This window comes from Armigeres subalbatus, chromosome 2 (assembly GCF_024139115.2).
Source record: "Armigeres subalbatus isolate Guangzhou_Male chromosome 2, GZ_Asu_2, whole genome shotgun sequence".
Classification (NCBI taxonomy): domain Eukaryota; kingdom Metazoa; phylum Arthropoda; class Insecta; order Diptera; family Culicidae; genus Armigeres; species Armigeres subalbatus.
The window spans coordinates 3556338-3568692 of NC_085140.1; the positions used below are offsets into that span (position 1 = coordinate 3556338).

Sequence of the window (12355 nt, forward strand, 5' to 3'; positions counted from 1 at the left end):
TCATCAAAAGAGATATTGCTGCGATCATGATGGAGGTACCAAGTCGAGTCAAGTACGAGACACGGAAGACGACCTTTCTGTTGAGGTCGAAATACGTATCTGTCAAGGTACAATTAAGTGGTGGAATTAAATGGGATTGTACAAACTTGTCTTATGACAAGTGAAGACATTCCACTAAAAAGCTCAAAATAATTTTCTTAACAGCATGGTCTTGTATCGTAGCTGTAGCATCTCAAAAAGGTAAGTAAAACAAAAATGCTTTTTTGCATTTTTCTTACGAATGTTTTGTACACAAAATCAAAGATTCAAGGCAAAAAAGACACAGATTATACTCGAAAAATTTCATTGTTACATTCTATCGTATCAAGTGCTAAAGATTTCAATAAATAATAATACATAAATGACTAAAGACCGTTAAAATGATGACTTAAGCTTCAGTATACATGATTTCCTTGGCTTTTTCACAAAAGGCTTGATTTTCTTCATTATCCTCTTCATTTATCCTGAAAACAAGGTTTAAATTATAATCAAAATAAATCGACAAGTAGTTGAAAAAAAAAGAAAAATTATCATCTTACAATGCTTCAATAAGCGTCAGCTTTTGATAATAATAATCCCGTTCCGCCTCGGCCGTTTGCGTCTTCTCCGTGAGATCGTCTTTTTCCTGTGTCAAAACATGCAACTGCTCCGCCAACTCGTCCCTCGCTTCTCTGATCTTCATATTGCCAAACGCGGTGGTTGGAGCCTTCTTTTCAGCCGGTTTGATCACCGGTTTATTCATACCTCCGGTACCACCACCGATCACCTTCGGCGCTGCACCGCTGACGTTTGCCCTCTGGCTGGGACGTAACGTGTTAGGCGTTCCATACCCCATGGGATGCTGATGGCGAGCACCGAGCGGATCGTACTCTTTGCCGTCGTAATTGGCGTCGAAAAACTTCTTGAACCACTGCAGAAACTCGAAGTTGTCCTGAAAGCGGCCCTTGATCAGTCGGTCGATTGGAACCGCTTTGTCCACCGCCATTGAGACTAAGCTGTTCTGGAAGATTTTTAGATTGTTGAGGAAATCGTGCTCCAGATTAGTGCAGTATTTGACCCGCTTGAGTGGTACGCTGCCCGGGAAGAGAATGTCCATCATTTGGCAGTAAGCGGCACCTTGAATGATGATAGATTATTGATGACTATTTTATTAGTATTTAAAACAAAGAGGGGCATCTAACCTGTGCAGAGTTCCTCAATTTTCCTGAACTCCGACAAAAGAGTGCGATTGACCCACGCAAGCATCTCTTTGCGGGAAAGATTTTCCGTGGTAACACTGGTGCTGTATACATTTACAGCCATTTTTTCACACCTCTCTATGGAATGGAATTTTTTAAGGAAATCGACTATCAGAATACCAACAAAGCAGCAATTCTAACAATAGTTCTTTGTAAACTGCCAAATTATCGGCGATCGTACTTTTGACGGTTCTAGCAATCGTTCGAACAATTCCTTCATTCAGCGGAAGATGGAGACATAGGAGGCATAGGAGAAAGCTTTCCAAAATTTATAGCAGAGCATTCTTTTTAGTACATACTTGTTGTGCTTTTTTAATATACATACTAAAGTTCACGATTGAATTGTTGCTCTTGGTACTAAAACAGTTCTTTAAGATAAAAATCATCCGCTTTGTGAATTGAATTCGTGATGCACACATTTTTAGCATATGCTTACTATACGGTAGCCAACTCCAATGTGACTCAGGATAGGTGTTGAACAAACTTACAAATAGTATTTATTCATTGTACAGCCCTCTTTCGCCATTTGAATTTGTTGATAGAACATACGAGGCAGTCAAGCTCGTCCAGCCAACTCGAGGGCGTTTCTAACCCAAATCATTTGAAAATCATTGTTGAACTTTTTTCTGACCCAATCACTTCCTATACTTCTTGAAGCTCTGTCACTCCGATTTTCAATGCGTGGACTTCATTAATAATGATTATACTGAACAGTTCAACTTGTATAAAAATCTGCATGTGTCGAAGCGCGCAAGCCCAGAAGAAGAGCCAACCGGCACATCAGAATTGGTAGATCCTGATGCTCTACTCGGAATCTTGACCGATTTCAACACTCGACCAATCACTCGTTGAAGTGAGAAAGTGAGTCACAAGGCTAAATAATGTGCACAAACTATGAGGACACAAGGGCTTAGAAATCATTAACAGGGAGAATGTAGATTTGAGGAGGGTTCAAAGTGTAGGACTAGTTTACGAGCAACACAACGAAGGAGACGCGTGGTACTCGTTGAATTTTGCGCATGGATCGGTCAGAATTCGAGATACACTTGACGTCTTGACAGTCTTATAGATAGCCTGCCCATTGAAGTTGGTCATCATTCAGTGTTGAACATGTCTTGTGGAGTAATTTACAACCTCGACACTATCAACCAAACAGAATACCTACCTGTTATAAGACAGGTTTTCCCAAGAAGAATAATTTTTGCAAAATACAGCTTCAGTTCCAAATAGTAGTACATATCCAGCTTTTTACGCTAGCTATAATGTTGTGGGGGGTCATTCAATGATGTACATGTATATTCAATCATGACAGATGTTGTGTACAGCTGCAATGTTTCCATTTCAAGGTAAATTTAGTACATATTTTTCATTCTAATAAGGTATTATTTTTATTCTAGACTATGGCAGATGCAAATTAAATTAAAAATCTGAGAGTCAGCTGAAGCTGACTTTAAGCCAGTAATAAATTACTGCTAGTGCTCTCTTCGCTTATTTTCCGGGGATTGATATTTAGAATGAGAGAATCAATTGAAGCCTCACGAATTAATTATCTGACGGCAACCAACTAGAAGGATTTTTATTCGATGCTCAAGAATTGAAAGTGTTCGTTTTTTGGGCAACTGGTTAAATGTCAGATTAAGAAATGCATATTAGGGATCTCGGATCTCAAAAGAGGTAGCACCTTATATGAAATATTTTACGTACTACAGACGCTGTCTGAGAATGATATACGTAATTACTCGAAATCTACTTAGGTAAAGGTGAAACTTCACAAATCCAACTATTTATTTCGATCTCAAATGCTGAACATTCTCTAAAATGGGGTTCAACAATCTTCCATCTGCATACAACCTCGCCTGCAACGTAAAATGTTGATGGAGCTTTTGAAGGTTACTCATGAAATATGTTAAACTTCTCGAAAACCGGGGTTTGGTACAGCATGCTGAATTATACAAAAAGTTACTACAAGATTCAGCACAAATAGGTGTGAGAAAAGCACTAAGAAAAGGCAAAGGAGATTTGAATATATTTACTTTTTGCGTGATGTACTTAATAAACCCTGACTTGTTTGACGATGCCTTCTTGCAAATTTGTTTTACTTTTGAATTCTGGAGAACTCCAAAAAAGAGAGGTTCTGGTAACTGTAGGATCGAACTCTGGAAACCTCTGTGGGGTGTTGGATAGTTGAAATGAATAAATCAGCAACAACCAACTGGTAACCTTCAGGATTCCATATTGATTTATAACATGGCTAGGGCCGAAAAAGATTACAGGCCTGGTAGCGAGTCACTTTTTAGTGACTTGGTCACTTTTTTCGGGTAAGTCACTAAAAAGTCTCTTTTTTCGAGCTCAAGTCACTAAAGTCACTTTTTCTCGTAAAAAGTCACTATTTTCAACTATTTTGATCAAACTTAGGGTTCCAACTCCAGATTGGATCAAGTTTCGTAAGGTACATCATCCTATCATGGGAAAGCTATTTCAAATGATGTCACACTTTTGTGTGCTCGTCGATATAGTTGCTTTATATTGAACTGATGGATGTATAATAAATGAACTCCTAAAAGAGTGTTACGCCGAAAGTCGCTCTTTATTTCTTCTTGCCTTTAAATTCTCACCAAAACTTGGCCAGTCTTTTAACTTGGTTATAAGCTTTTCAATAATATGACGTGACGTGAATAATAATTTATTGGGCGGATTCTATGTCACTACACATGGGATCGTGAATCCAAACATATGCAAAAGGCTAACTGCAGATTTGCTCATTTTCTAACCCTTTTAAACAATCTATTGAGCTCCATAATCAATTGAACTATTCAGATTAAATATTTTTAATTCTACATGAACTTCCCGGTGTTTCAAGAAATCCAAAAGCAAACAAGGAACTGCTCAAATGATCAAACGATCAGCACTTGAGAATTTGCATTTTGATGATTATTTGTACATTTAAAATTGCATAAACTTTGAAATTGGATCTGAATTTTTAAAGATTTGGAAGTATTGAGTTTGAATTACCGTTTGATATTCCGAGGAAACTTTTTCTTGAGCAAAATTCCTCTGAATAAGCCCTGAATAAGTGATTTAGAATCTGAGCTGTGGTTGCAAATTAGAAATTTTAATTTACTGAACTGATTTTATTTTATCGAAGTTTCAAAAGTTTTCCTCTGCATCTTACGTCAAACTCAAAATCGCAAAAATATATTTAAATTCGTTACTACGCTCGTTGCCTATCTGCCTATTAACGTTCATAATGTGTTTATTTAATGATTTCGAAATGCGAACTCTGGAAACAGTCTTATTTTATAAATGGCAATATTGTTGTTGAGTATGTCACCTTTGGCGCGAATGAAACACCTATTGAAAACAGCTTCTTGTGAGTAGCTTCAATGCTGTATATGAATAGATTTATTTTAACAAATTTTCATACAATACAGTCAAACCTCCATGAGTCGATGTTCTATGACTCGATATCGACTCATGGAAGCAAATTATTCCATACTAAAAAATATTTTCTGGATTACTGTGATGGTCCCTCCAAAGAGCTTTCCAAGGTTTTGCTACTCCACATCTCGATTTTTCCATGAGTCGATGGTCCCTTCAATATCGACTCATGGAGGTTTGACTGTATTACTTAAAACTACTTACATTATAGTGCACAAATCGCGATTTGCCAAAGGCAGATTCGTTTCACACCAACTTTGAATTCATACTGATTTAATTTATCTTTAACAGTGTTGCCAGTTTCACAGAACTAACAACTACCCCAACAATTGATTTTCAGCTTTTTCAACAGAGGGACGTATTGTAGATTTAAAAACTTTGCAAGTGGAAATAATTCCATGTTTAGCAATCATTAGCATGATTTTCAATAATAAAAAAGGTATTTTTACATCATAGATTGAAGAAAAAAGTTCGTAGCTATATACATTGTTCCCCACAATGTTGAGGAGCTGGCTGCAAAATTGTAACTCATTTCCTTGTTATTAACTTCATATAAAAGTCAATTTTCATCACTTTTTCTACAACAAGTGGTCGGGGTTTGACTAAACTGCACCAAGCGGCTTTTTTACTGTTCCGGGTATTATGCTTTTAAAAAGAACACGAGAATATATTTAAATATATTTATATCTTTCTCTCTATCCTCAATTATTAAGCTGGAGTATGTTCAAAACGGTTTGTGAATATTTTGAACTGGTACTAGTTGGAACTGCTTGAACGCATATTTCTGCGTAAAACTTATAGATTTTCCATTGGCTTTTGCTGCGAATTGGCAGAACCCCTACCAAGTGTTACTGGTAAAATCATTTCAAATCTTATTCATCAAACTCTCACGCGTGAGCAAGCTCGTTTACAATTTTAAAGGAAAGCATCGCGCTTGAGTTTTTCATGCAAAATCGTTTCGTTGCACTAATTTTCCGAAATATCAATCAGGTGAAAATACAAAAAAAAATCCTGAGGTAAGTCATTTGATTTTAATCATGCAAGATTTGGCCTTGATTCAAAACATATATGAGTTTTGAAATCTAGAGTTTCTTCTGAAAGTCACTATTTGGTCACTTTTTCTGCAAATGAAAGTCACTATTTGGTCTCTTTTTTCGTCAACGTTGGTCACTTAAGTCACTAATTTGAGCAGCATAGATCGCTACCAGCCCTGAGATTAAATAATCAAATCGTGACCCTGAACATCCGGAACGTACCAATATGCCTGGACGTATGATGAAAAAACCAACGTTGAGTTTACGGAAAGTCCGCGCCTGCCACACACATAATTATCAAAATAAAAACCATCTGAGCCACAAACAATATTCGAATAAATGCTTGCAGTTTGGAATTCACGAAGTTCATTCGGTTGGTCAGAGATTGAACGGGTATTTTGTTCAGCAATCAGCAGCTCTTGTATCAGCAAGAATAAGATAGAAAATTAGTTGAAGAATTAAAAAAAATCGAGATTGGTGGTCCTGGATGCAGAAATCAATTTTCCTTATGACGTTTCCATATAATCAACATTTTCTAAATCGCTTACTTTGATCCAATTACAACGAAAATTATAGTGAACACAGAAAATGTCGAAGGGGGTGATTCAAAGTTTATAGCATGACCTGCGTAAAAAGCTGGGTATGTTAGCATAATTCGCAAGCGTAGCAGAGAAAGCTTCGAGAAGACAAGGGGATAATAATTTCCCGAAACATGAAGTATCAGAATCAGAATACTGCGAGGAACGTCAGGTTTTAAGGGCTTTCAAAAATTAAAACTGCTGTAAAAACCACATTTCTTGATCGATTACTTCACTACAACGTGCATTCGATCCGGATGGATCCCAATTTTCGATTCGTACTGAATTAGGGTTGAGTCAAAATAAGTCGTGTGACACCTCAAACTTGACATGATTTTACAGAGCACTTGGGTTCAATCCGGCCTCTTGATTGAACCCAAGTCGCCAAGGAACCCTAAAAAATCATTCCCATCATTGCTTTGTAAAACCATGAAGTGATGTCACTCGACTTGTTTTGACTCAATTTAGAACCATTCCGTAGGTTCTTCAGATTGAAGCGGATGTGACCGGATTGAACCCAAGTAGCCCAAGAACGCTGAAAATATCATTTCCATCATTGATTTGCGAAATCATTAAATTTTATGTGTCACACGACTTATTATGACTCAATTCGTGAGATCGTATTATGGCAGATGTGGCCTATTGAGCCCGAGTAGCCCAGGAACCCCAAACATAGCATTCCCATCATTGTTTGGCGAAATAATGAAGTTTGAAGTGTCACACGAGCTGTTTTGATTTAAATTTGCAAATGGCCACTTTATCCGGGGACAACTTACCACAACGGATTATGGAATAACTCTGGAACCGTACAAAGTATTGACCCAAATCCAGTATTTGGATCCGAAAAATTGGGATCTATCTGAATCGAATGCAACTTATTACGAAGGAATCGGTTGGAAAATGTTGTTTTTACAGCAGTTCTAATTCTCGAAAGTCATTAAAAACAGACATCAGGGACGAAAAATTAAAGAAGGACAACCCAGAACAACGAATCATGATGAGATGAGATTCTGAAGAAGCTGAAGGTAAAACCAGTCTACTACATGAAAGCAGACCAGGACAACGCAGTAGTGATAATAGATGAAGAGGACTACGACGAGCAGGAAAATCAACGAAGGACCATACAGGCATTTGAGAGTGAATCCGCTACCAGGATGAATAAGACTAACGGAGAGAACAATAAAGGAATGTGAAGCGATCATCTGAGAAGCTCGAGTGAAGACATTAAACTCGGTGAAACCAAGGATTAAATGATTACCAAAGATAAACCCGGGAAGGGGATGCGAAAGATAGTTTCATCAATAGGCTTCCCTACCTGTGAAGGAATTCCAAAGTATGCCGAAACCATTCATGCAGGTCAGTCATCTACATCCCCCCCTGTGAAGGAATTCCAAAGTATGCCGAAACCATTCATGGAGGTCAGTAATCTGCTTCTAGGAGTTCATCCATAAGCTGTTTGAATCAGGACGTATCAAAGAAGAGGACATAATGGTATCATTCGATGTTGCGGCATTGTTCTCAAGCGCTCTAATGACAAACGCTCTGAATCTTCTGAATAGTTGGTCGCAAACATAAAGAACGGAAACAGCATGGCAATCAGAGGTGAAGATGTACCTAAATCTGACAAAGGCTATGCATGACGGATAACTACTTCACATTCCACATTTTGACTGTTCTACGCAGCAGTCGTGTGTGTTTAAACGGCTTAACTGTGGATGTACCACGGATAAAGCACATGTGAGGATTGGGTAGAACAAGGATTCGAAAGATATTCAATTTGCAAAAAAAGGCTAACTGTGGTGGAGGTTGCTTCTCGGATTCTGATGGCTTTTCCGCAAACGCTACCTTCAACTGGTCTTGTTGTGTAGTGGCTTTATCTAGAGCAGCGGTTCTCAACCTTTTTCTTGAGAGGTACCCCTTCGAACATTTCCAATAATTGAGGTACCCCCTATTATTTTGATGATGGTAAATGAAATAAGCGTAATTCATAATATGTATGAAAAATGGACCTGGAAACTAACGAGAAATATGGCTCCCCAATAAGAAGAAGAATGCCAATAAGAAGAAGACGACTCCCCATAAAGCTGGCTGAAATTTTCATTACTTCGTAAGTTTATAGCTCAAGCTTCCTACAAGACATTCATGACTATTGAAACCTTCCATGCCTCTTGAAAAAAGGCTTCAGAAAAATAAAGCTTCCGATCCTCTTGAATAGCGGCTTTCGAGCCACCTAAAAGAAGGCTTCTGTACATCTTGTTAGGACGCTTCCATGGCTCTTGAAAAAAAAAATCCGAACCACTTGAAGGGACGCTTCCAGGACTTTTGAAAGAAGGCTTCTCATCCCTTTGAAATGGGGTTTCCGAGCCTCTTGGAAGAAAGATTCTGGCTTTTAGGGCCTGATACCAAACCTCCTAAATTTCTGGAGAACCATTCCTCCTTATTCCCGGTGGACCATGGTGCACAGTTTCACGTAGAGTCCCTCGCTGGCACTCACTCGGACGATGATCAGCTGCCCCTAACATGGAAAATTTCCGGAGAGGAGCAAACTCCCCCTTCCCGGACAGCATACGACCATAATTCCCATCGGGGTTGGTTACCCGACTTAAGGTTGCTCGTATCCCGGCCAGCGCCACGAGGAGGTAGGGATAGGATTTGCTGAGTAAAAGGCCAAGGACCGCGAATTTTATTCCTCAGGTACGCGCGTACACGTTTACGAGCCTATTGAAGGAGACATACAAGCCTCTTAAAAGAAGCTTTTCGAGTCTATTGAAAGAATGTTTCAGAGGTTTTCGGGCCTTTTCAAAGGAAGCCGTCGGGCGTTTTGAAAAGAGGATTTAGGGCTTTTTGAAAGGAGGCTTCCGAGACTCTTTAAAAGAGGCATCCGGGCCAATTGAAATGAGGCTTCCGGGCCTCTTTGGAGAAGGTTTCCGGGTCAGTTGAAAGGAGGCTTCCGAACCTTTTGAAGGAAGCTTCCGAACCTCTTGAAAGAGTCCTCTGAGCCTCTTGAAAGGAGTCCTAAGAGCCTATTGAAAGAGGTTCCGAGCCTCTTGAAAGTAGGCTTTTGAGCTTCTTAATAGGAGACTTCCAGGCTTCTCAAAAGGAAGCTTCCGGACCTCTTAGAAGGAGGCTTCCTGGCCTCTGGAAACGAAACTTCCGGGCCTCTTGAATAAATGTTTCCAGGCTTCCGGGCCTTATGGAAGGAAACTTCCAAGCATCTCAAACGGAGACTTCCAAGCCTCTTAATATGAAGCTTCCAAACGTTTTTGAAAAGAGACTTTCAAGCCTTTTGTTCCATGATGAAACAACTTCCAAGTCTCTTGAAAGGAGGCTTTCAAACCTCATAGCATATTCTTAACATATTATTCAACATTTTGTTTCGAACAGGTAGATTGCACCGAAATTTAAAAAAAAAATCATTCGGCGTTTTGTCCGTTTAGGCTGTTTTCCACAGCTCCTTATCACTGAGCGAGTTAAGGGTAGGATTCAATACGCTTTCATTTAATGATCCCCATGCAAATAATGTACAAGACAATGTTTTGAAATAAAAAATAGCAATAAGTTTTTATTGGAATTGTAATACATCCGCCATTACGCATTTTTGTTCGAGGTACCCCCTTGGGCCAGCGAAGGTACCCCCAGGGGTACATGTACCCCAGGTTGAGAACCGCTGATCTAGAGCATAAAGCCCAAAGTGGTGGGTAGCGACCCCCCAGCATGTGTAAATCTTATGGAAGGGGGTCGCGACCCTCCAGCAAGCTATGATCTAGTGGCCTATCTAGAAAGTAGGAGGTTGACGGTTCGAGTCCCTCCAAGACACGTGGATTCCTTTTCGCAAATTTCATATCAATTGACCATTTCGAAGAATATACTGTGCATATGCACAGCCAAGATATTCAACAAAAAATGATTTTCGTATTCGAGTTACCGAATAATATCCAATTAATTGTTACTACAAATAGCCAAATGGAGCACCGACGACAAATTCGCTTTCACCGTTTTTGTGCAAACTATTCATGACGAATTTGGAGAACAACCCACAGTAGAGGATCCCAAACTTTTTGGATACGTGACCCACCTAGTAGAATCCCATATTGCTTGGTACCCAACAGGTACAAAATGCCTTTGTTTTTAGAAAGTCGATAAAAATGAGTTTGCGTTAGATTGCTTAAAAATTAGGGTAATACATTGTTTCATATCCCTTCATTGTACATATTTGCCAAAATCTTTGCCATTCATTCTATTCGGAATGGATTTAAATTGGATTTGAGGTGGGTTTGTATTGAATTTGGATTTGATTTACATTCGACTTGGATTTGGATTTGATTTACATTGGATTTGGATTAAGATTGAATTTGAACTGGATTTGGATTATATTTGAATAAGTTTCGGATTGAATTTAGATTAGTTTTGGATTGAATTTGGATTTGTATTGAATTTGATTTGGATTTGAATTGGATTAGATTTGGATTCGATTTGGATTGAATTTGAATTGGATTTATTTGGATTGTAGTTGGATCAGATTTGGAAAGGATTTGGATTTGGATTGAATTTGGAATACATTTGGATTAGATTTTAATTGGATTTAGACTGCAGTTTGATTGGATTTGGATTGGATTTGGATTACATTTAAATTGGATTAAGATTGGATTTCGATTGAATTTAGAATGGATTTAGATTGGATTTGGGTTGGATTAGGATTGAATTTAGATTGGATTTGGATCAGATTTAGATTTGGATTGAATTTGTATTAGATTAGGGCTAGATTTGGATTGAATTTTGATTGGATTATTATTGGAATCGGATTACATCTGAATTTGATTAAAATTGATTACAATTTTGATTTGGATTTAGACTGAATTTGAATTGAATTTGGGTCGGATTCGGATAACATTTGGATTGAATTTAGATCAGATTTGGGCTGGATTTGGATTGGATTTGGATTGGATTTGGATTGAAATTTAATTTAGGTTGGTTTTGGATTGGATTTACATTCGCTTTGGGTTGGATTTGGATTCGATTTGGATTGGATTTGTATTAGATTTGGATTATATTTGGATTGGATTTAGATCAGATTTGGATTGAAATTGAATTGGATTTGGATCGGATTTGGATTACATTTGGATTGGATTAAGATTGGATTTGGATTGAATTTGGAATGGATTTAGATTGGATTTGTATTGGATTTACATTGAATTTGGGTTGGATTAGGATTGGATTTAGATTGGATTTGGATCGGATTTGGATTACATTTGGATTGTTTTTAGATAAGATTTGGATTGAATTTGGATTACATTTGGATTGGGTTAAGATTGGATTTGGATTGATTTTGGAATGGATTTGAATTTGGGTTGGATTTGGATTAGATTTGGATTGGATTTAGATTTGGATTGAATTTGAATTGGATTTGGATCGGATTTGTATTACACTTGGACTGGATTTAGATCAGATTTGGGCTGGATTTGGATTGAATTTAGATTGGATTATTATTGGAATTGGATTACATTTGGATTTGGTTTCAATTGGATTTGGATTAAGATTGAATTTGAATTGAATTTGGATCGGATTTGGATTACATTTGGATTGAATTTAGATCAGATTTGGGCTGGACTTGGATTGGATTGGGATTGAAATTTGGATATGGATTGAATTTGGAATGGAATTAAATTTAGGTTGGATTTGGATTGGATTTACATTCGCTTTGGGTTGGATTTGGATTCGATTTGGATTGGATTTGTATTAGATTTGGATTATATTTGAATTCCATTTAGATCAGATTTGGATTGGATTTTGATTAGTTTTGGATTGGACTTGGATTTGAATTGAATTGGGATTGGATTTGAATTAGATTTTGATTGGATTTAGATTCCATTTGAATTTGATTTGTATTGGATTTCATTCGATTTGATTTACATTGGATTTGGCTAGGATTTGAATTCGAGTCACATTCGGTTTGGATTTAGATTGAATTTGAATAGGATTTGGATCGGATTTGGATTAAATTTGGATTGGATTAGGATTGGATTTGGAT

At 37.8% G+C, this 12355-nt stretch overlaps 1 protein-coding gene across 1 annotated transcript; it reads right to left on the reverse strand.

The window, feature by feature from the left end:
* Positions 1-326: 326 nt before the first annotated feature.
* Positions 327-1460, reverse strand: LOC134213940 (microtubule-associated protein RP/EB family member 1-like). The gene is made up of 3 exons (XM_062693396.1): positions 1221-1460; positions 579-1155; positions 327-503 (listed from the first exon to the last, which is right to left on the reverse strand). The coding sequence occupies exons 1-3, from the start codon at positions 1339-1341 to the stop codon at positions 428-430; spliced, it is 774 nt and encodes a 257-aa protein (XP_062549380.1). The 5' UTR covers positions 1342-1460; the 3' UTR covers positions 327-427.
* Positions 1461-12355: the final 10895 nt, after the last annotated feature.